The sequence below is a fragment of the Dermochelys coriacea genome, chromosome 9, assembly GCF_009764565.3.
Source record: "Dermochelys coriacea isolate rDerCor1 chromosome 9, rDerCor1.pri.v4, whole genome shotgun sequence".
Lineage (NCBI taxonomy): Eukaryota > Metazoa > Chordata > Testudines > Dermochelyidae > Dermochelys > Dermochelys coriacea.
The window spans coordinates 60,770,621-60,795,391 of NC_050076.1; the positions used below are offsets into that span (position 1 = coordinate 60,770,621).

General features: G+C 53.5%; 1 protein-coding gene across 1 annotated transcript in view; it reads right to left on the minus strand.

Moving 5' to 3' along the window:
• LOC119860913 overlaps window positions 1-24,771 on the minus strand; it is a 96,211-nt gene that overhangs the window by 43,533 nt on the left and 27,907 nt on the right. Inside the window, exon 2 of the mRNA XM_038415112.2 lies at window positions 4,509-5,189. Coding sequence (XP_038271040.1) covers window positions 4,509-5,189 — 681 coding nt within the window. The remainder of the gene's footprint in view (window positions 1-4,508; window positions 5,190-24,771) is intronic.

Sequence of the window (24,771 nt, forward strand, 5' to 3'; positions counted from 1 at the left end):
TAGGCCAGAGGCAGTCTCAGGTCACTTGCCCACCCCTGTAAAAAGGGCACAGCAGCCCAATGCTGTGTGGAGGGGCTGGGGGAAGAAGTGCTAAACACTAGCTTGGCTTGTGACAAGAGTGTGTGGGGCTTAGGGCTGGCCTGGGAACCCCATTCCCAGCGCCATGCCACCGCCCAGCCACCTAGGCTCCAGCTTAAACCCTTCACCCCAAACCACCTGAAACAACTCACAGAAAGCCAATGGTCAGAGCTGGGCCAAGACTCTATTGTCCACCGCCAGTCACGTGGTCATAAGTGTCTCAAGGGGTGATGCTGCCCCTCCACTCCCCCATGCTGCTGCCTATGCAGTCAGTCAGACTCAGCTGGGTCTGGGATGAGTGATCCTGGGTGAGCCACACAACCAGGGAGGCGACTGGCTGCTGAGCTCCCTTCTCCTACACTCTCAGAGCCACAGGTCGGGGAACTGCCTCGTGCCCTCACTGACACACCTGTGCACGTGGGCGTGAAACAAATCAGGGATCCCTGGTTACTCTCCAGGTAGGAGGGTTTCACGTCTGCTTGGCGGAGGTGTGAAGGCCTGTCCTCCCCCCAGGGCAGCCACAGCGGCCGGGCTATGCAGCTGAGGAAAGTGTGCACATGCAGTGGGCTGTGCAACATGCCTGAAGCAACACGTCCAGGACAGAGTGATAAGGCCTGGCCAGCACCTCCCAGGCTGGTAGGCCTCGATGCTCAAAGAGATTTCATTGAGGCCCTAACTTCCACTGAAATCAGTGCCAGAAGAAGCCAGACTCCCTTTGAGAATCTGGGCTGAGGGGTCTGCGCAGAGCCATCCCAGCGCCAGACTGGGAGCGCTGTACAAAGGGGGGGATGTCCTGAGCATGGATGGAACTGAACTGAACTGCCCCACTCCAGACACGGTTGCAGGGGCTCTCTCCATCCTAAGCTGATCCAACCCTTCCCCCAGGGTCTGGATCCCAGCTCCACTGCTCAAGCCCCTCCACTCCACTTCGACTGACTCCTGTGCCGAGCACCACCCACCTTGTCTCCTGCCTCAGTTTACCTAAGGGTAGGCATTGTGTATCCATAAACCTTACTGATCATCCTGGATGTTCTGCTGCTGACAGGCCTTCCTGTCCCCTGCCGGGCTGCGAATTAATCCTCATTACCAAAGGCCATAAACCCATCCAGTGCTTCTAGGGAGCAAAGGTGCCACGGAGGTGGGCCTCAACTCTGGCGTGTCCCTAGCAGTGCGGTTTATCAATGCGCCCTCGCCCAGCACCCCCGCGGCAGCCCTGCCACGCTACTGGCTCTCAGTTCTCTGGGCTTATTAGCCAGGAGGAGAAAGTTCAGGCTGAAGCAGAACAGCCACAAAGAAAGATGCTGGGCCTCTGCAAACCGTTCTAGATGCCCAAGGGGGATGCACCGGGCACGGGGCCTCAACTCCATGCAGGCAGTTCCCGTCCTGTTCAAGCACAGGCAGAGCAATCACCCCCAGGTGCCTAGAGAACAATGGGGGTGGTGTGCAGCAGGGAGCCCTCTTGGCTCAGATGATGCAGGGGCACGTTAGCCTGGTCAGAGAGGCAGGTGCACACTAGGATTGCTTTGTCCTGCCATCCACATGCTGCACACAAGAACAAACTGAGCCTCGCAGCTCCTTGGGAGAGGAGTCAAGATCATCATCCCAGTGTTAGAGAAGAGGAAGCTGAGGTATTGTGAGGATAAGAGACTGGGTCAAGGCTGCCGGTAAGTGAGCAGCAATGGAACCCAGGAGTCCTGCTCCTAGGCATGTCCTGTAGTAACCACCAACCATCCTCCCATCTAAGCAGCAGTGAGCATGAAGCAGAGTGAGTAGAAGCAATATTCAGTTTGAGGAGGGTGATGCCAGGAGCTGCTGGCACTGCCCAGACCCTGCTTCTTACATGGTGGGGCTACACTGAGCCCTGCCAGGACCAGGGGCCCAGGCAGTGTCTCATTTCCCTTCCCCAGCCAGAATGCCCACAGGTTTATGGGATGGCGGTTTCCCCAGGGAAGAGAACTCACTCTTCTCCCTGCCATTTTCCTCTGAATTGGTTTTGTGATGGAGGAGAGGCAGCTCTTGCCTCCCGCAGGCACGGTCATTAGGGCGTGGGCAGGAATGCCTCTCGCCTTGGCTCCCAGCCCAGCTCCTGCCTTTGCTACCTGAGTGCCAGCCCCACTTATGTAAGCCCCAGGAAGAGGGATTCCACTAGGATGGCTCTGAACAAGCAGCCTGCCTCAGTCTCTGACTAGTTGCCAACCCCGCCAGCTCCACCAAGCAGCAGCAAGATGTTGGTCCTGCACTGGCGCAGGCATGAGGAGCCACGTGCATACTGGTTTGAGGTGGAAACGTGCATGTGCGCATGCAGCTTTGCACGTGGCTGCTTGTGTGTGTTGTGCAGGCATGTGTGCCCCAGTGCACCCATATGTACATTGACATGTGCAAACATGTGCATATGAAGGTACAAGCTTACACACGTGTTTGTGTAAGCCTGTAACCCTGCATGCCAGGTTGCGTGTGTGTGTACTGTAAGTGTACATGCAGGAATGCACATGCATGCAGATGTAAGCAGGCGTGAGGGGGAAGTTGCTGCAGAGGCAGGGAGAGGTGGTACCCAGATGCTGGTGTGCAGGAGCACAGGTGTGCATATTGACTTACCCACAACAGGTTGCTGTGGGAGGGGAACAGCCCCCAGACCCTATAATGTACACAAAGCCAGGCCCCCATTAACTCAGCTGCTAATAAGGGTGTGAGCAGGCCTGTAGTGTTCCAGGGGAAGCTGTAACACCCTGCACACACCACCATGTCACACACTTGCACCACCAGTCCACCCCTAAACACCGCCTGGGGACACAGCAAAGCAGGTGGTTCAGCCCTGATTCCCTTTTCCTTCAGATGAAATCCCCAGGAACGTTACAGAAGCCTGGCCTGATGGAGCCAGCCCAGCTCTACCTCCAGCTGGGACCTTGGACAAATACCGGCCCTACCTGTGCCTCAGACTGTATAAAAGGAAACCAACTCCCGCACAGGAGGGCTAAAGAACTAATGCTCCACGAGGGAAGTGCTGAGTCAGGGCAGATAGCTCTGTGTATGCAGTTCCCCGCCCCTGGCAGAGGCAGATAGCAGGAAATGCCGCCCCCCGCCACGACAGATCACCTTCCCTAGGGCTTCAGACACAGCCTGCAAAACAGCCACAGCTCGCCCAGTGTCGCCTTTGGGGGCTGGGTGTCACTTGTAGCTCTCCTTATATCTCATCGCCCCCCCCGGCCCCCAGCTATTTTCCTCTCTCTCACACACCGGTCTCTGAGGATCATCTCTGCCAGAGGTGCCACCCAGTTCTCGGGTGAATGGGGACCAGAGGAAACTCCTAGGGTTGTGACGTGACTGCCCTGGTGCGGCAGTGATGCTGTTGTGCAGGGCACCCATATGCATACAGGGAGCGGACTTGGTCAGCCCCATCTCTGCTCAGCCAAGGAGCCTGATCACAGACCAACAGGCCGGTGCCCCGGAGCGCACAGGCTGGCCGTAAAACACCTTTGCTCAGGGTGGACTTAGTTACTACAGCTGGATCCACGGCCGCCTGGGAATTCGCCTTTCAAACCCCAGAAACATCACTCTGGCCAAAGCGGTTTGATCAGGGAGCACAGAGAAAACAAGGAGGAGTCTTCGTAGCACCTTAAGACTAACACATTTATTTGGGCATAAGCTTTCCTGGGATATAACCCACTTCAGAAGAGCACAGAGACAGGCTGCAGGCGAGCTGCCAGAGCAGGCAAAGGATAGCCTGGGCTCCTGGGTTCTCCTCCCAGCTCTGCCACTCACTCCCACTGTCACCCCGTGTGCCTCAGTTCCCCCTCCCCCAGCAGGTGATGAGGCGCGGTACAGCGGAGATTTAGGATAGGGCTAGCGGCGGCCTGCATGGAGCCGCGGGTCCGAGAGCCAAGCCCAGCTCGGAGCAGCAGGGTGGGCCTGGCCGCATGACTGGAGGCAGGCGCACCACGTCCTGGGAATCACAAAGGTGGCCAGGGCGTAGGAGGGAGCCGGACAGTAACCTCAGTCCGAGGCTCTGATAGCCGCCTGCATACACGCAATGCCCCAGCCGCCGGGCATCCGCCCCAGGCACCGACTAACAACACTGAGTGAACAACTCACACCCCTGGGCCCAGATCCGCCACTCTCAGCCCCCACCCGGGCTCGCCAGGACAGCGGCCTCCCCCCTGCCGGGCGGTTTCCCCCGCCCGAAGTGATTTCCACGGTGCTACGCCCAGGCTGGGGCGCTGGATCAGCTCCTGCCCCAGATCCGGGACAGCTCAGCGGACACCGGCCACGGAGAGGCACTATCTGAAGGTATGCAGGTGCCTCACGAAGCGATGTACCAAAGCCACCGGTCCCCAATCTCTGCGGGCCCAGGGCTTCCTTGGCCCCAGCCCGGGAGGAGCGGTGCGTCCTGGCCAGCCAAAGAGGGGACCCCGGCGCGCCCCGCCCGGCCTCACCTGTGGAAGAGGAGCAGGATGGAGAGCAGGGTCTGGTCGATATTGCTGTTGCAGATGCCCTGGTTGAGCAGGTAGCAGGGGTCCCGCACCACGGGCTCCAGCGAGTCCTGCCGCATGATGCTGCTCAGCTTGTCGGCGTTCAGGTTCTCGCACACTAGCTGCGCCCGGAGCTGCCGGAAGTTGCTCACCGTGGGGCTGCCCAGGTTGTTGTTTTCGCCCCCCGGCCCCCTCCTCCAGGCCGCTGCGGTTGGCCAGGTCCAGGCAGCAGCTGCAGCAGTCCAGCCCCACGGGCGAGCGGCACTCCTCTGAGGCCATCGCGGGCACCCGGCCGGCATCGCCACCGCCTGGAGCCGCTCCCTGGGCGCCCGAGCCCGCTGCGCTCCCCCAGTGGCCCTGCGCCGCCCCGCTGCTGCCCCGAGCGCCACGGGAGGAAAATAGCCACCGCGGCTCAGCAGCGCCCGGCTCCAGTCAGCCCAGTGCACACGCCCAGCCCCGCCGCGGGAGCGGCTCCCCCGCCCGGGCAGCTGATTGGCGAAGGCGCCTCCAAGCGGAGAGCCCTCCCCCCGCACACCCCGCCGGGAGTTCCCGCTGGCCGGGGCGCCCGGCAGCAGGGCAGAACAGCTCCGCCGGGGGCACAGGGCAACCCCTGCTCCCAGCCCCCACGCCGCGCCCCGCCCCGCCCTGCCGGCGGAGCGGGGCAGCGCACCCACGACGGGCGGGCAGCAGGCGGGCGGCTCCGGGCTTCCTCGGCACACAGCGCGTCTCTGGGGCTGGGCTCTGCCGTCTGCTCGCCTCTCCTTGGCCGGGGCAGCCCCCCCCCCGGGCAAACAACCCCCCCTTGCCCGCCCGCCTCTGCCGCCCCAGGCTGCGTGCTAGCCATTCCGGGTGCTGCCGGAAGACACGGTCCCTTCTGCTCTGAATGGAGCCAGCTTGGCATGGCAGCAGGGAGGGGGTTCTGGGACCCCCCCCCCGTGCCTGGCAGCGACAGGCTCCCAGCGGCAGCGAATGCCACCCTGTTCCCTGTGCAGGGAAGTGACTGTAACAGTGCGGAGCGGGGTGTGGCGCCGCCCCGGGACAGAGGGGGAATTCACTCTTCACATGTAAACAGGCACACCCTCCCTGCCCGCCTGTAATCACCGGAGGAAAGAGAGCTTGGCTACAAGTGTGAAGTCACCGCCACACAGCGACCGAGAATGGAGAACTGCGGGGCTCAGAGGGCACCTACTTGTGTTATACCACAAGGATGCCCAAGAGAGGTCCTGGAACCCCCTAGGCAGACAGGCAATCCTTGGTGACTGAGTTAAGAAGAATAGACAGAGAATTCAGCAAGAGACGCAAGGACAGCAGCAGGGTGTGATGTTCCTTGGAGTAAAGACACAGGAGTCACTGCAAGATTGTGTGGGTTTCTGCAAGTGACTGGCAAGTCTCCACCAGGGAGATGCACATTGGAGCCCGTAAGAGGGCATCATTGGGAACTCCACAGTTATAAAAGACTTCAGGGATCTCAAAGGGGAGCTGAAGAAGAGGAAAGTCCAAGTGATCTCTGTCATTCTTCTGGTCCCAGGAGCAGAAGGCAGAACATGCTGGAGGTTAACCACTGGCCAAGAGGCTGGTGTGAAGGTGAAAGTTCTGGTTTGGTGGAACACTGGGGCATATTCCAGTGGGACAGGGCTGAACGAACAGGACTGCCCGCATCTCAAAATGTGGGGCGGGTTATCTGGCTGGAGACTAGCTGGAGAAACTAGGAGGGGGTTCAACTAATGATGTAATAGAGGAGGATAAGGGGGCAAATGCAGAACAAATGGAACTCAAACTCAGGGTGTTGTGAACATACTGAACTGAGGTGGCAAAGGTGAAGAATAGACATCTTTTAATTGCTTATATACAGTGATAAGAGTCTAGGTAACAGGGAAGAATAATTGGAAATTATCATTGCTGAGGGGATATGGCTATAATTGGCATTATTGAAAAGCCAGGATTGGAACGACCACTGAATCTAACTAAAGGACAGGATGTGTTGTTCCTTAAGCACCAATCTGTAATGTGTGGGCCCAAATTTTGTTATCATGGACGACTCCAGTCTGGAAGACGTGCTGGAGGTTCCTTGGCCAGTAGTAAAACATAATTGGAGTTTCTAAAAATTAGAGATGATTTTCTAACACCAAACTCATTGCACCCAGCATGGAGTAACTCAATAGGACCTCACTATGAGGGATAAGCATGAACTGATCACTGAACTGAAAGTTGGTAGTTACTTAGGGACCATTGATCATGACGTGATTAGATTATATGAAAATAGGACAGTCCTAACCACTAGGTACTTATTAAGGGCTAATTTCCCAATGCTGAGGAAAATTTGGAGCAAAATTGATTGAGGGAAAATATTTAGACAGAAAAATATGAATGAAAATGGGAGGGCAAATTGTTTAAGAGGGGCTTATTAGATGGCCAAAAAGCCATAATTTCATAATCATGAAAGATGATGACCTTTTGTTTCAAAGCCCATCCTGGTTAAGGGGGGGAAGTAAAGGCAGCAATTAGGAATATAAAACTATATACAACAAATAGGAAAAAAATATATAGCAATTAATATAAGCTGAAAGTTATGCAGTATAGAAAATTGATAAGGGAAACTACAGATATCAGGGAAAAAATCCATGGCTGTCAGGGTTAAGGACAATAAAAAGGATTTTTAAAAGAATATCATGAACAAAAGAAATCCTAGAAATGGTATAGGCCAATTACTAGATCATTATGGTAAAATTGTTAATAATAAACAATTTTGTATTACCATAGTCACTAGGAGTCCGGGTCATGGGACAGGATGCCATTGTGCTAGGGCCTGTACAAAGGATAAAGAAAAGGCAGAAGTATTCAATAAATATTTCTGTTCTGCATTTGGAAAGACGGAGGACAACCTACTAATATCACATGAGGATGATGATGTACTTTCCAGTCCATTAGTAACTAAGGAGGATGTTAAACAATATCTGCTAGTCCTCCCAGGGTTGCCCGACGGTACCTCTGGCCCCTGATGTTAATTTTGAATAAAACTTGGAATATGGCGGAAATTCTGACAACTGGGAAAGTGCTTACGTTGTGTCAATATTTAAAAAGGAGCATGCAGAAGGACCCAGGTAACTATAGGACACTTAGCCTGACATCAGCCCCAGGCAAAATAATGGCAGAGCTGATATGGGATCCAATCAATAAAGAATTGAAGGATGGGACTATAATTCCACTTTGCACGGTTTCATGGAGAATACATCTTGTCAGACAAACCTGATTTCATTCTGTGATGAGATAGCAAGTCTGGATGATAGAGGTAACCCAGTAGATGTAATGTACTTAGACTTTTGCAAGGTATTTGACTTAGTACTTCATGACATTTTGATTAAAAAACTAACAATAAGACACATGTAAAATTGATTAGAGCTGGCTAATGGACAGATCTCAAAAAGTAGCTATGAATAAGGAATCATCATCAATAAGGGTGCTTCTATGGGGTTGCAGGGAGAGGTATAGGCCCAAGACTAGTTTGGAAGTAAATGTACAATCTCTGCTAATAACATTTGTGACTGACCCAGAGATTGGCGGAGCAGGGAACAATGATGAGGACATGGCAGTTGCACAGAGTGCTCTGGATAACTTGGGCCTATTCAAACATAATATCTCTTACTATAGCCAAATGCAAGGTCAAATCTCTAGGACCAAAGAATGGAAACCATTCCTACAGGATGAGTGGTTGTGTGCTGGAAAGCAGGATTTAGGGGTCATACAGGACAAGAAACTGAACACGAGTTCCCAGCATGATGCTGTAATACAGAGTCCTAAAGTGATCTTGGGATATTCAAATAGGGGAGTAGGAGCAGGGAGGTGATTTTACCTCTGTATGTGGCACTAGCGCAACTGAAATTCAAATGCTGTGTCCAGTTTTGGTATGCGGAGAAGAGCCACAAAAATGATTCAAGGGGTTGGAGAAAATGCTGGATAGTGAGAGACTTAAAGGCTCAATCTATTAGCAATCTAAAAAGATCAAGATCACTTGACTATGGTGTATAAATAACTTTGTCAGGTGAATACACTGGGTGCTAAAGGGGTCTTTAAGTGAGTGGGAAAAGGTAGAACAAGAACCAATGGCTAAAATTCAAAGCCGGACAAATTCAAATTAGAAACAAGACACTACTAAATGCATCCGATGAAGTGAGCTGTAGCTCACGAAAGCTTATGCACAAATAAATGTGTTAGTCTCTAAGGTGCCACAAGTACTCCTTTTCTTTTTGCGAATACAGACTAACAACGGCTGCTACTCTGAAACCTACTTTTTAACAGTGATGTGATTAACGTTGCAACAAACTCCTCAGGGAAGTGGTGCTTTTTCCAGCTCCTGCTGTCTTCATAGTCAGCCTGGAGGCTTTTCTGCAGGATCTCCTTTAGCCAAACACAAGTTATGGGGAGCCTCACAGGAACAATTGGGTTTAATTCTCTAGTCTGTGTGATGCTGGAGGTCAAACTAGATGATCTAATGGTCCTTTTGGCCTTGAAAGCCATTAATCTACACCCAGAGCCAGCCATGTACTCTATACAGCTATTCACATGCATTGCCATACATTTACCATATATACCCACTTAAATACGTGGCCATACATGCACCCTACATACCCATTCACACACATGGCCCACTCATATACTCACACACTCACAGCAATATCTAACCCATCCACATTAAGTAGCATAGAAATATTCAGTCTTTCAAACCCCCTGCCCCCAATACACACACAGTATGTTTACCATTCACATGCACAGCCATACATTTGTCTAGGGGCACATACAGACTCATTCTTATATGCAGTCCCTCCCTCCCCCTCCTGCCCTCCTGTGGTGACTCCCAGTACAGCAAGCATACTCTGCTTGTGATGCCTGCCTGCCATGTTCCTCAGATGCACTGTTTGGGGGACACAGAGAGAGAACAGCACTAGTAAATGAAAGTTTAACCCTGCCTGATGGTCTTCCCTGCTCTGCAGGCTGGGGTGTGGGGGGAACAGCTGTTCTCAGACCTGGCCGGAATGGGTAGAAGAACCCTGGCATGCATGGTCTTAGCTGTCCACACCCCCCCACACAAAGTAACCAATCTATATATGTTCATTGGGAATAGAGCTCTGCTGAGAAGGAGCAGGCAGGGCAAACACTGTCAGGGATGGTCTAGCTAATACTTAGTCCTGCCATGAGTGTAGGGGACTGGACTAGATGACTTCTCGAGGTTGCTGCCAGTTCTATGATTCTATATATTCCCATACACACACACAGGGTCAGGCACCTGTGGAACACATACCCCACCCCCATCCCCGGGTCTGTCTTGTCTATTTAGATTCAGATCCCAGTGTCCCATTCCCCCTGCTGGGCTGTTCAGGTGCTATGGAGCTCAGGGAATAGCAATGGGAGGCTGGAATCTCAGGTTGGACTAAACATGAGTTTGTATCTGCAAAAAAATAAAGCCCACTGCCCCACAAATTCCCATCTTCAGCTCCATGAGAGGCAACATCGTGTCATCACTCACACTCAGGATGTGACAGCTTGGTCCCACTAGATAAAGTGAAGATGGTGGCTGTCTCTGCATAGGCCCTGATGCTGGAGGAACTCAGGGTCACCTCCCCTGCTCTCTCCCACCTGGGCCTATTCTGCATGTAGAGAATGTTCTGTGGCACAGGATTGGGCTGGGGTGTGCGGAGAACACATTGCCCAGTCTGCTGCTGGCAAACTGGGCCCTTCCAAGCAGAACAAGCAGCCAAGTGATGTTATCTTAATTCCCATTGGAAAGCAGTTCCTGTAACCAGGGGAAATGGCCTGTGAGAGTCATGCAGGGGAGAGAGGGGCTGATTTACTGCCCCTGGCTAGGGCTGTACGCTGCCTCAGGTCACTTGCTCTGGGATGCCCTATGTATATAGCCTGGCATGGTTCCCTCTGGCCATAGGGAGCACCTTGTTCTTACCAGTGTCGGACAGAGGCAAATTCCCAGCAGAAGTTCTGGGAAGCTGCTGCCACCTTGGGGAGAGATTTCAGAGTAGCAGCCGTGTTAGTCTGTATTCACAAAAAGAAGGATACATCCGATGAAGTGAGCTGTAGCTCACGAAAGCTTATGCTCTAATAAATTTGTTAGTCTCTAAGGTGCCACAAGTACTCCTTTTCTTCTTGGGGAGAGAGTTGATATGACACTGTCCTGGATCTGCAGGTAGGACAGGTTCGAGTGGCAATGGGGAGGGTTTGTAACCAGGCGGCTGCTCTCAGGTGGAGGGGGCTTACTGAGAGTGGCTAGTGTGTTCCCCTTTCTTTTCTGTCTCTATTGTTCTCCACTCCCCTTAAGAAATGCCTCAAACCCCATCACCTCCCCAGTGCAACCCCACATCCATGGCTCTCTTGGCAGCTCCCCAGGACTGCCCCTCACCCTGAGTTATGTGGGAGACTCAGGATTTTGATGGGATGATCCTGGAGCCTCCAGGGCATGGCAAGCGGCACAGAATATCTGCAGGGCGGGAACGATGTGGCCAAGTCCCGCACTGGGACTGGGCATAGCAGGAATGTTCAGCATACCTGGAACATGGGACTATTGCCTCCAGGTACAGCATGATCTGCCTTCTACTGCCATGACACCATGTTACCACATCATTGTGATAATGCTGCAGATTTGGGATGTTATGCTGGCCTGGAGGGGAAGCTGGGCTAGACTCTTCTTGTCAGCTGAGCTCTATTCCCAATTGGGGGCTGCTTAGCCAGTTTAATTTCCCTCAGGTGTGGCCTATTAGATTAATTGGCCCCCTTCTTAGCATTGTTAACTCTTTGCAGGCTCATGTGCGGGAAATAAAGAATTTACCAACCGGTGGTCTGAGAATTGTTAGTCCAAACACTTTGGTGACTCTCACCGTCACATCTGGTGGCAATTTCCAATCAGACTAATGGGCTCAATTGCTAACAAATAATAAGAGCTGGTCCAGTGCTGGGTTAGAAGCCCCCTGCACATGTGTTCTGTGAGATACAGTGTTAGAGACATGATATCAGGTGGAGGTAGTATGGTTCAGTAGCTACAGCAATAGCCTGGGTCCTGGCATTGACTTCTTGTGTGAGTGGGTAAGAGAGAGTGAGACCTGCATGAGAGCCTTGTTCCTGCAGCCATGGCTCTGCTCTGCCATGCCTGGAGTTCAGGAGTCCCTGCTTTCCTTGCAGTGATGGAGACACAATGTCTGATGCCTGGAGTAACCTGAGAGACTCGGTGCCCTGCTCTGGCCTAGGTGGCAGTGCAGTGATGAGCTGCCAAAATCTTAACAACCAGTTCCCTCCTCACCCCATGAGGGGGTCCTGCCCCGCGCCCCGGGATTCCTGCCACATCCAACCCCCTGCGTTCCTTGACACACACACCCCCTGGATCCCTGCCCCATCAACCTCTGTCCCCTGACTGCCCCCAGAACCAGGCAGGATAGTCTTGTGGGCCACCGTAGTGGGTGCCTACTGCACCCCTAAGAGCCAGAGGCACCTGCTGGGGGGCAGGTGGGGAGCTGCCAGTGGGTGCTCTGATCCACTGCCCCTCTAGAAGCCCCTTTATGCCAGTGGGCAAAGGGCACACCCAGCACACTTCTATCAGAATACGTAGCCAGACAGTGCCTGGTAAGGCATCATATGAACGGGTTACACGCCAGTCATGAATAGCATGGCATGGTGTATGTACAGGGAGTGTACAAAGAGTTATGTATGTGTGGAAATATCTTCTTACAACAGTTGATCAACAAGCCTGGCCTAGACAAAGGTATGTGGATTTACTTGTCTGCCTGGCTTGAGCTAATAGGCCGATGAGACAACAGCAGGGCTTGATCACAAGCAAAGGACAGTGAAGGAACATTGCATTTAAGGTAAACAAAGTGATCAAGGCAATTGACAAGATGCGGAAGAAGGGGTTTGGCGCCTGCACCCCAAAGAACAAGCTGTAGGGGAGAGTAGCTCTGTACTTTTGAAAAGATCTATTTCAAAAGTTTGCTGAGCAATACAAGGGCAGGACGGGGCCTCCTTGGGTCCATCGCTGACGGGACAAAGGGATTAGCACCTCCTGGGTCTGGAAATGATGGATCCTCCCACCTGAGGGGCTGGAATTGCTGATAGCTGGATGAGTGAGAATGCTGCTGAGGCAAACTGTAGCTCGCTGGAGTTAAGAGTCATTTGCTAGAAAGTGAGCTGTTTGCTTTTGTTTGTAACCAGCCCAGTATCACTGAAATGTCTGCCCTTGGTTAATAAACATGTTCTTAGTTTTACTATAAACACTCACAGTGCTGTAGATTAAAGTACCATGGGGGTTCTCAGCTAGACTAACAGGCTGTGCAGTGGCCATAGGAATTCCTGTGAGTGTCCAGTCATGGGCTGGCACTGCAGAGAGACCGATGTCTTGGAGGAGCTCGGGCACTGGGCTTTGCTGACTGGTCCCTGCAAGTCATGGTGAAGCCTGGCAGAGTCTCAAGGAGTTTGCTGGGGAGGTGGAGAGACAGGCGTGGCAGGGATCTGACACACAGGTTAAGCTCCAGCAAAGCTCTCTCTTGCTGAGGCAAGGGGGTAACATTGGCTCAGGGTTCTGGGCACCTTGAGAGTTTCACCCCTACCCCACAGAAGTGAGCTCTAGGCCTTGCCCCAAGCATTCAGCCCAGGGCTGTTTGGTTTGGGTTGGTAGCGTTAGGCCCTAGTGCTCTCCGGACCTGCTGAGTGGTGCTGGGAGCTGGATGCTGGAGGGATGACAGGGCTCTGTGTGTCCAGCAGCCTCAGGGCACAGCCCCTTTCTAGGCATCACAGTTCAGTCCTGGCTCTTCTTTATGGTGAAGGGCACTACACAGGGCTCATCCCATTGATTGTGGGTCACCCATCAGCAGGGAGCCCTCTCTGGGATGGCAGGGCAAGGTGTTGTGAGGACAAGGGGGGTGTTTAAGGTATCCCCTTTGAACCAGATCCTGCTTTCAACTTCCTCAGTATAAATCCAGAGTGATCCCCCACACGCCCAGCAGCTCCCTGGGGCAGGCTGGGATTGGGACTGGCCTGGAGAGTTGACCGCCACCCACCCCACATCTGCAATGAGTGTACAAGGATCTGGCAGCCCCAGGCATCAAGAGGGAGTTGCATTTCTGGCCCATCCCCACTGCGTGGCTCTCTCCTTAAATGGTGCCATCTGCTCTGGGGGAGCCCATCCTAGCAATGCTGCGAAGCAGGAAAACCCCCTCTTTGCCTGCACTGGCTGCTAATATTAACTGGAGCCGTCAGTAGCGTGATATTTAGAGGCACCTGTCTCTGCTGCCTACTCCTCCAGCCTTCTGGGCACAAGAGGCATCTGACGTCATCCATCAGCCCCCGCCAGGAGTGGGTGGGATAACTGCCCAGGCCTTGTGTGCTGCCAGAAATGGCAGAATGGGAGAGCTCTCTCCCCTGCACTGGAATTATCCTGGGGCCTGCTGCCTTGGTAAGAGGAGTTCACCTATCCTGAGCCTTGGTGCCATTCATGCCCAGGGCCTGTTGATGCCCCAGCACCCACAGTGACTCTGGCTGTCCTCACAGGCAGTTCCATTGGCCCCTGGGAGTGGGGGTATATTGGGGGATCAGCAACAGGGAGACTGGAGCCCCTCAAAGCCATAGAAGTTTAGGGCCAAAGGCTGCACTCAGGGGCACTTCAGGGCCATGCCACTGACCTGGGGTGCTCCATTCTGGATTTATCCCGGGAGCATATCATCAGGATCAGCCCGCAAATGTCCCTGCCCAACGGGCCCAATTCTGATTGTGGTGACACCAGTGGGCCATGGCATTGCACATGGCATGACTCCTTCTTCCCCATCCCTGGAGACCTCTGATATTTATGGCAAAGGCCAGAGACCTTGTGTTCATCTGCCACCTCGCGGCAGCAGCCCTGTCCCCAGCCTCATGCCTGAGGTCAATATAGCTGTCAAGCCAGCAGACAGGGGCACTGGGCAGGGGTCCACCCACCTCCACAGGAGGCAGTGACCTTGCGGGACTGCTAGGCAGCCCATGGGGGAAGAGCTGGGGTGCCCTCCCACAGGCAATAGCCCTGGCAGACTCAGCAGGGACCCATGCACCGAGCAGCACTGGGGAGTGAGTGACCCTTTTCGCCCACCCAGGCAGCTGGGGAGGCTGCACGCAGGGCTAGCCCCAGGTTACACGGGGCCCTGGTGAGCCCAGGGCAGCATGGGTGACCTCCGGGAGGCTTTGGCAGAGGCAGGAGATGAGGAGGAGCGGCTGGGGGCACTCGGTATGGGGGAACCAGTAGCTGTGTGAATCAGAGTCCTCCGTGCTCATCTCAGGGGGAAGGGCCCACCTGGCTCTTCCAGGGCTCAGCTCCTGCTTCCCCCGGCCCCCCAGCTCACTGCATTGATGCCTGCCCTGCCCTGGCCCCAGGCTGCACCCAGGAGAGACTGCCAGTGCTCACAGCAATAAGGGCAGCGTTTTACCCTGCGTGCCCCACACCCCAGGCTTGGTAATGGAGCGAGATGCACACAGTGGCTGGGGGTGCTCATGTAAAGTGCAGACCTGGCTCTGGCCCAGCCATGCCTTGGGAAATACCCTGGCTCAGGTCTCGTAGGACCTTATCTCCCATCAGCAGCTCCAGATGCAGCTGTCACCTCTTCCCCCGCTGCAGAGATGGAGAGGGTGGACAGGGCAAGCTGGGGACACTGCTCAGCACATGTTCATCCCCTGCAGCAACTGCCCCTGCTCCCCCATCTCCAGTGGCAGAGGGGGTTCAGGGGTCCCTGCCATTGAGGCCCTTGAAGTTCAGTGCAGGGACTTTGCATGTGACCTGATGTTGGGCAGGGAGCCTGTGTAGTGATCAGCAGCCTGGGGCAATGGACATGGGGGACCAGAGGGAGCACCCCACCCACCTGCTTCTGCCACCTCCCCCGCTCCCCCGGTCACTGTCGTCTGCACCTGGGAGCCAAGCTATCGAAGAGCCACTATAAATCTGGGCCCCTGCATGCTCTAGCATGCAGCCTACTGCCTCCTACAGGCCAAAGTGGGTACTACACATAAGGTGACAGTGTCTCTATCACTCCCACATCGCAGGGGGCAGTGAGCGACCAGGGGTTGGAATGGTACCAGGCTTGGCTTGGCAGTTCTGTGGGCAGACTCTGACTAGGAGTGATCCCAGGCTGGGAGAACAGCGGGCTCAGCGAAGGCAGATTTTCTTTCCCTGGGAAATGGAGCAGGTCTGGGGTAGGGGCCTGAGCCAGCCTCGAGCCCCACAATATTTTCTGCATCCCCACCCTGCTCAGATAGCAGCACTTTGAGGCATCCAACCAGCTGCTTGTGAGTGACCGGAACCCCTTTGGGGTGGAGCACTGCAAAGAGGAGGGTCCATCAGAACCCGACACTCCTGCCCACTCCTCTCTGGGGAAATCACTCTGGCAAGCTGGAAAACAGGCACAGAGAGCCAGGCTCTCAAAGGTATTTAGGCCCCTTACGTCCACCGGGTTCAAGTTACGAGCCTAAATACCTTTGAAGGTCTGGGCCAACCCTGCACTGAGCCCTTAGCTGCTGTTTCTGTATGCTCCATAACGTGGTGCAGCAATGCCTTGGCACAGAGGCCTGTGAGGAGCAGGCCTCCAAGGAGGCAAAAATAGAAACAGAGCAGGAACAAACTATTCATAATAAATGTATTAATTCCGTGAGGAACCCTCAAGCCAAGGAAGCCATGCCACTGACTCGCTGCGCAGCCCTGGCACCTCACTTCGGTAACAGATACTCTTGCAAAGGGCACTGAGCTCCAGGCAAGGAAAGTGCTGGAGAAATGCTTAGTTTAGGAGTACAGCGGGGCTGTGCCACCTTGATAAGGGAGCGTGGGGAAACCAGCACCTCGCTCGCAGTCATGCCAGGCTCTGTGTGCATCTCAGCCACAGCTGCTTCACTATGCTCAGTGTGCGACTTGACCACTCTCAGCCCTGAGGAGCCAGCACCACCAGGGGAGAACCTACTAGCCTCCAAGGCACTGGATCTCCCCACTTGCTGGAGACACTGCTCCTGAAAGGCAGAGAGATCAATACATTTGCTTGATCCTGTTTCAAATCAAACGGTGAGTTGCAGCAGATTGAGGATTAGCCCAGCTCTCTGCAGGTGCCGTGTGACTGTGAGGGGCCTGAGCCAGCCCTGGGGAAACTGCAAAGAAAATTACACAGAGCTGAGCTGAGTCACCATTCCCCTCCCCCCCCCCGCAGAGCCAGACGCCTGGGAGAGGAGAGAAGACACTTCCTACTGTTGCCCACACAAAATTTTCTGTAATATTCACACACTCTAGGGTCACCCACCTTTACCCAGTTCCCACAGGCACTGATTCTGTGGGTGCTCTGGGGCTGGAGCACCCCCAGGGAAAAATTAGTGGGTGCTCTGCACCCACCGGCAGCCAAGCTCCCCACCCCACCTCCCCTCCACCTCCCCCTCCCCTGAGCACGCTGTGTCCCCACTCCTCCGCCTACCTCCCAGTGCTTGCCACCGCCAAAACAGCTGTAGCAAGCTCTGGGAGGGATGGGGGAGGAGCGGGAACGTGACATGCTCGGGGGAAGAGGCAGGGCCGGGGATTTGGGGAAGAAGTCGGAATAGAGGCAGGGAGGGGGCGCAGTTGGGGCGGGGACTTTGGAGAAGGGGTTGGAATGGGGGCAGGAGGGGCAGGGCAGGGGTGGAGTCAGGGAGGGGCCAGGAGCAGACGGGGATCGAGCACCCACTGGTGCCAGTAGAAGTCAGCGCCTATGCCAGTTCCTAGGGCTCAGGCGTAACCTTACGCTATAGGGCACACACCCTTACCCTGTTCCTAGGGCTCAAGCATAACTTTCTGCAGGTTTGCAAGACCTTTACCAGTGAAAGAGCCTTACACAGTAATAGCCTTATCCTCTATTTATTAACAGTTACCAAAACAGACTGCACATGTTACACATACAGTGCTCACTACTCTCAATAAGACAGATGAACTTTTCCCTGCTGGACAGTCAGGATCAGGTTCATCTGGGGGACTCCAATTTCTGCACGATGTCATTGGCAGAGTGTTGAGGTCTGGCAGCTCTGATCTTTGGGGCTGTGTTCTGGACTTAGTTCCCAAAGAACTTCATTTTGGACCCAGTTTATATAGTCAAACTTGAGTCCTGCTTAGCTATACGTTAACCAATCATTTTACTAAAATTTTACTAACCAATCCTAACACAGTGTAACAAAATTCTCTAACCAATCCTACCTCACCACCTAAATTAATTTACACCTAGCAAAATTAATATGTAACAGACAGAAACCATCAAAGAACCAGACAGAGACCATACAGATAAACAATACGGAAGTGGGGATCATAATGACAAAACAATAAAGAAATGAGGATTTCACAACCACAACTATTGATAAGTGATTTCTTGCCAGACAGGATGCTATCAAACTACGTTTTCTTTAACCATCTTAAGATCTGTTTCCTTATCTGGTGATAGTGGGTGCCATTGGGATGGGGTCTCCTTCTTAACAGCCTGGTATTACATTGTTTTAATGTAATTTAGATGAAATGTGAGGATGTGACGTCCTGCTTCTCAGCTAATGGCTGCTGTACTTTTAATCTGGCCACAGATGAAGGTCTTAGGTTTTAGGCCTCACGATATAGCTACAAGCCTTACAATATGGCTGCACAAAAAGGCCTTATCTTTACACTACTAATAGCTGGGTGGCACTTTGGCTCACCAGATAGGTGTGAAATGCTGAGCCCTCAAACAGGGGTTCCTGTCCCACAGCTAGTCTGCGCGAGGTGGGGCTGGAATGTTTGTTAAAACCTGGATAATGTCATCTGCATCCCTGGAAATTGTCCAGAAACACTAACTTCCCCCACCACTGGCACTACCTACTCCCTGGGAGCCTGAAGTCCTGTACTCACACATCAGGGCCAGCATGGGTACTGGCAGGGCCAGCTTCCCCTGGCCCATCACCCACCACTGAGCCGCAGGCTTGCCCCAGAGGGATAGCTGCAGGGCAGAGAAGGGAGTTCTGTCTCTGTGACCCATTCAGCCCTTGGCCTCTCTGCTGGGATGGCCCAAGTGGGAGCCATTTGGTGATGGATTTGGGCAGACAGAACTTGTGTCTGAGGTCTGGCCTGAGATCCCCCAACTCATCTCAGTGAGCGGTCACCTTTGATTAATAGGCACTCCCACAAAAGCAGGCCTGGCCCCCCGGCTGGGAGAATGACACTGCAAAGCCCTGGGTCACACACACATGCTCAGGGCCCCCGGGACGTTCAGCCTCAGGAGGGTTTCAGCAGAGGCAGGGCAGAGCTCGGGGCCCAAATCTCACTGTGATTCAGAGGGCACTGAGTGCCTTCGCCCTGAGGCTGCGGAGCTGTCATGCCCTATGCAGGCTGAGCTCTTCAGGCTTTAATCAGTGTCTCCCTGCAGCTGGTTGGGGGTCCCTGTCCCCATGTGGCGCTGAAAACTCCTGGGGTGATGACAGGCCACAGGGAATGAGAGGAGGAAGCCTGGCAGCTGAGCCCCAGTCCCTGGGCACTGCCCCAACGAGCCCATCTCTCTCCTCCAGGAAAGGAGCTTTCCAGCGCTGGGTACTGTGGTGTTGCCATGGCAACTGAGCCCTTTCCACCCCATGTGGGAAAGCAGAACATGGTGCTGGAGGGGGTGCCCGCCCCCGGTGCTGCACCATGGAGGTCGTGACAGCTGCTGTGCTGGGGCAGCATAGTCACGGCCTCAACATGGTGTTTGCTGCCCAGCCCATGGGCATAGGGTTTCCTGACCCACCGCACAGCACCTGCACCCAGCACACTGTGCCAGGCCCTTGTGCCATTGTTGCATCTCATTAGCTCCCTCTGCAATCCTGGCACACCCTGCCTGAGACACTGCTCCCCCACCATCCAGAGCCGTCCCGGGGAGGTGGCTATGTAGCATGTGGAAGTGCTGTGCTGGTCGCCAGCTGAATGGCACTGATGCACACATGGGGCTGCAGCAGGAGGGATGGGCAGCAGGGCCAGGGGAAGGGCAGATGGCACCCGGTCCTGTCTTCCTCAGCCCAGCCTCTAGCTCTCGGCTAGGTGAGAAAGAGGAATTTCCTATTGCCTGAGAAACCCTCTGGGGAGGAAATGGTTGTGTGTGCAGCTGGAGGTCTAAGTTGCTGGTGCCCATCACACACCCGCAGTCAAGGGAGGGATAACTCTGGGGGAAAGCTGCTAAGCACAAGGCCAGCAGGTCAGGAATGAGGAGGGATTAGCCGGCCTGTAGGGTGCGGGGGAGTCCTGGCATGAGATAGGAGGTTGGGTTTGAGAAGCATCAGCAGAGCTGGAGGGGGAGCATGTGACACTTCCCAGGGCAGTTGGGCACCTGGCTACACCTGCCCTTACAAGAGGGAACCTTGTCTGTACCTGCCATGGGTCAGCTCCCTACTCCACTGGCCACGGCAACACACGCCCTCCACTCTAGGTCTCGCAGGCCCAACTCCCTCCCCCAAGCATTTGCCTGGAGCATCCAGCCCCCAGTCACAGATTTGCTGCTCGTAAGGAAGGAGCACACCCTAATTTACCAGTTATACCTCGGATCATCACTCCGCTTAACTCACAACGCTTTATCATAACATGGATTCTCCAGCCTAGACTAAACTACCAAGCCTCCCTCATGTCTAGCAGACTATTGTTCACCCAACCCCCAGCAGTGCTTTACAGCCAGGCTGGCTGTGGCCCTACTTTTGTGAGATGCGCACACTCTCCATTTCTCTCTCAGGGTTTATGCTGGTGCCCATCCCCACCTGATCCTAACCATCCATGTTAATGAGGTTGGCGTAATGAGATCCCTAGCAGAATTCATTGATGCATCCCCTTTGCCTGAAGCTCCCACAGGGATCTCCCCTCTCCCAACTGGTGTGATGGGAATGACATCCAATGTACAGCTGGGGAAACTGACACACAAAGAGGCATCAGTGGTTTTCCCAGGCTGCAGTGGGTCAGTGGCAGGGTTAGCAACGGACCACAGCAGAGCTCTCAGTCTGTGCTTGTAGAGGCAGCAGGAGCTTGAGGGGAGTCTAACTGCGTTGCCTCCCCTGGGGCTCTCAGCTGGGAGGAGGATTTATCCATGCTGTAGGAAGGCAAGCTCTGTAGGGAAAGGAATCACTGCTCTGTGTCCGTTTCAGCTTTGGCTGGTGTCCCTGCGAAGGCGTGTGAGCAGACAACATTCCTGCCCTTCTCCAAATAGAGTATACAGCTGCTGTGTAAGTGCATGCTCAGTCCGCGTTCGGTCGGGTGGGGCTTTATTGATCACACTAATAATAGGAAATGAACATGGCCCTCAGTCTGAGCTTTCTCCTCAGTCCTGGCTGGTCTTAGGGGTCCCTGCAGGTCCTCCCTGCCTCTAGTTCCTGGTACCAGAGAGTCACACCCACCTCTAATACCCTGCTGGGGATAACAAACTGCCCCTGCCCCAGGGAGTCAGCAGAACTCGCTCAGCAGCTTTGGTTCTGCAGGGTTCTGCTAAGAGGCTGGGTCATCCCTCCAGCCAGCCAGGGTTAAACCCTGCTCCCTGTTACAGACTGGAAGACATAATAACAAACTCTTCATAGAAGAGTCCATCCCATAACTTCCTGGCTTTCTTCCAGCTAGACATTGTGGGAGTGAGCTTCATGTCTGATATTTTGACCAGAAAAGTAGTGCGGAGGCCCGTGTCCTTGCTGGCTCAGAGCCACCCCCCAGGAAAGGAGCTGACCTGGCTGAGCTACTTATTCCCATTAGCCAGGTGTGGAGATGCTCTGCTATCACAGGGTGACTTTGGCCCATTAGGGTTCCCAAAAGTTATTTTCAGAGCTGTGTGGAGAACAGTTTTCATCCCACAAAAAATTTCACAATTTCAAAAATAAATAAATAAATAGATAGATAGATAAAAACCTCCTTCCATCTCAAATTGGGATGAAAAGCCTAGTGTCATGCTCCCTCTCCCACACAACAGGAGATATGGGAAATAACCATCTTCTGGGAAAGAGGTCTGGCTATTTATTTCAGAGACCAATCCCTCCAACAGGCATTTGGCTGCATAACCCAACAGTTCACAACAATAGCAAGCAGGGTCCTGTCTGTCAGTTATTGCAGGGATCTGAGCTCTGCCTTCAGCAGATATTGGCCTCTCTTCACATCCTTCTGGCAATAGGGTGGGGCTGCCCTGCCTTCCTCCCTTGAAATCCTGGGCAAACTCCCAACACCCAGCCAGACATTGTCGTCTTCTGATAGGAAAACAAGGACGCGGAGGGCAGCATGATCCTGAGGCCCCTTTTGGTCCACAGAGTTTGCAATATCCCTCCAATGCCATCTCTCTGTGCAGAAGGACTGAGCAGTGGAGATACCATAGGGCTCTCTGTAGCCAGTTCTCAGCTGCATCTCCATGTGCAGCTTGTCACGGAGTCCCCGGGTGATGCTCTGGAACTGCTCCCTATGAAGCCAGTCAGGACTCTGGTGAAGTCTCCTCTCTGTGAGCAGACTGTCTTCAAGGCAAAAAGCTCACACGGCTTCCACCTTCCTGGGTCTAACCTTGGAGCATTTAGCATCCTCTGCCCCTCCAAGCGCTTCCCACAGCGAGTCTGCCCAGGAGGGGTCCTGGGGAAGCCAGAGGGTCCTGCACCCCAAGTCCGCAGTCAGACGTGACTCTTAGCCAGCCAGTAAAACAGAAGGTTTATTAGATGACAGGAACATGGTCTAAAACAGAGCTTGTAGGTACAGAGAACAGGACCCCTCAGCCAGGTCCATTTTGGGGGGCAGTGAGCCAGACAACCACGTCTGTACTTCACTCCTCGTCCCCAGCCAGCCCCAACTGAAACTCTCTCCAGCCTCTCCTCCTCTTTGTTCCTTTCCTGGGCCAGGTGGTCACCTGATTCCTTTGTTCTCCAACCCGTTAGCTCTCACCTTGCAGGGGGGGAAGGGCCAGGCCATCAGTTGCCAGGAAACAGGGGGTTGGCCATTCTCTGTGTCCAGACCCCTGCACACACCTGCCCTCTAGGGCTCTGCAATGATCATACACCCTTATCCCACCACCTAGATACTTAAGAACTGCATAGGGGAAACTGAGGCACCCCACAATATTCAGAGAAAACATTAAGAACAGTCCCACTTCATCACACAGCTCACATGCAGAACAAATTCTAGGCATCTCCTGTGACGGGAAATGAAGGATGACAATGGCCAGGAGGAGATGAGCTGTCCCCAGCACCTTTCTTTGCTCTCATAGGGGGGCCCTCCTTGTCTCCCCTTGTTTTTCAGGGATTTGAACTGTCCCTGTTCCTCTGAAGAGTGTTTCTCCAGTGGGCTCATCTGAAGATGCTCCACAACCAGTATGGGCACAATGGGCAGTGCTTGCAGCACGTCTGGCCGTGCCTTGTACGTGAGTTGGGTGTACCTGGCTAGCACTGCATGGCGACTGCAGGGCTGATGGGTGTTGTGATCCATCCCCACCCCAGACCACCTTTCTAAGCCCACACACTGAGCACCCAGGGAACATGCTCTGTCCCCATTTGGTCACTGCCTGTTTGCCTTGTTCATTTCACCCAGCACTACCAGGTAACCTCTGCCTTGGCTATAGAACATCTTGGGGACTGTCTTTCCCCCATGTAACTTCACTGACATCAGTGGAGCTACCTCTGGGGTGAACATGGCTTGTTGTCGCCTCCTGGTTATTCTGTCTTTCAGAGGCCTGATTCCCCAACCCAGGTTTAGGAACCTTTTTAGAGGTTTTATTGTATTCTGTTCTCTATAGGTTCTTATACTGCTTTCACCGCCACAATATCCAAGCACCTTCCAGTTATGCAGTATGAGTAAGTAGTGTGACTAGCATCCGTCACATGTTGTTTGTTTCAGAGTAGCAGCTGTGTTAGTCTGTATTTGCAAAAAGAAAAGGAGTACTTGTGGCACCTTAGAGACCAACAAATTTATTTGAGCATAAGCTTTTGTGAGCTACAGCTCACTTCATCGGATGCATTCAGTGGAAAATACAGCGGGGAGATTTATATACACACACAGAGAACATGAAACCATGGGTATTACCATACACACTGTAAGGAGAGTGATCACTTAAGATGAGCTATTACCAGCAGGTAGGGAGGGTGGGGGGGAAGGAAGAAAACCTTTTGTGGTGATAATCAAGGTGGGCCATTTCCAGCAGCTGACAAGAACGTCTGAGGAACAAGAGAAGTGTGTGCAGTGGGAGTGTCTTCTTTTGGTAGTTTTTTTTTTAAAAAAATATGCATAGAATCATAGAAGTCTAGGACTGGAAATGACCTTGAGAGGTCTTCGAGACCAGTCCCTTGCACTCAGGGCAGGACTATATAATACGGATGATGCTCTGTATTTATGTTAGAGAAGGCAGGTCAAAGAAATGCCCCAGGCACTAGGAGCCGAAGGTGGGGAGGTTTAGGGTGGTCCTTCATTCCTAGGGGAATTCATTCCATAGTCTTGGACCAGCTCCAGAGAAAGTTCTGTCTCCAGCACAGACAAACTTTACCCTTATTGCAGAGAGTTCCACTTTATTGACCACAATCTCATCCCAGATCTTTAGACTCTTTTAGACACCCTAGGACCCAGACCGTGGAGCACCTTGATGATAAAGACCAAGACCTTGAACTTGATTCTGTATTCTATTGGAAGCTAGGATAGTGAGTGGACGACAGGTGTGATGTGCTCGCAGTAGCCTGTGTTGCTGAGGAGACATGCTGCGGTGTTCTCACTAGCTGGAGTTTCCTAACTGAAAAAGGCTTCATGGACAAATATATCATGCTGCTGAAGTCCAGCAAAGAGGTGATGAAGGCATGAAAATCTGAGGTCATCCTCTGCCAGAATGGGATGGAGTCTCCTAGCCAGCCAGAGGCAGGAGGAAGCGTAGGTTGAGGTTGCTGAGACGGGAGAGCTCACTGTTAGCCAGGAATCCAGGAGCCTCTTGAACTCAGACCGATTGACCAAATGTGGATGTGAACCTACCACCAAAGGAGACAGGAGTGCAGCTGCAAACTCTTCAAAAGGTTTTCCTCTGCCCACCAGCAGCATCACCTGTCTTACTCCACATCAGCCACAGCCAGCTGCTCTTCATGAGCTGACCTCAGGGTATAAGAACTGTGCTGTCCTTCACAGGACTATTATAATACCCCACAGTAAATAGATGGGCCATGGTCAGGGGGCAGAGCGGGGGGAGGTGGTCGGACCCTTCCATGCTCCGCCCACAAATAGTTGCCACCCAAGTGAATTGCCAAAATGAAT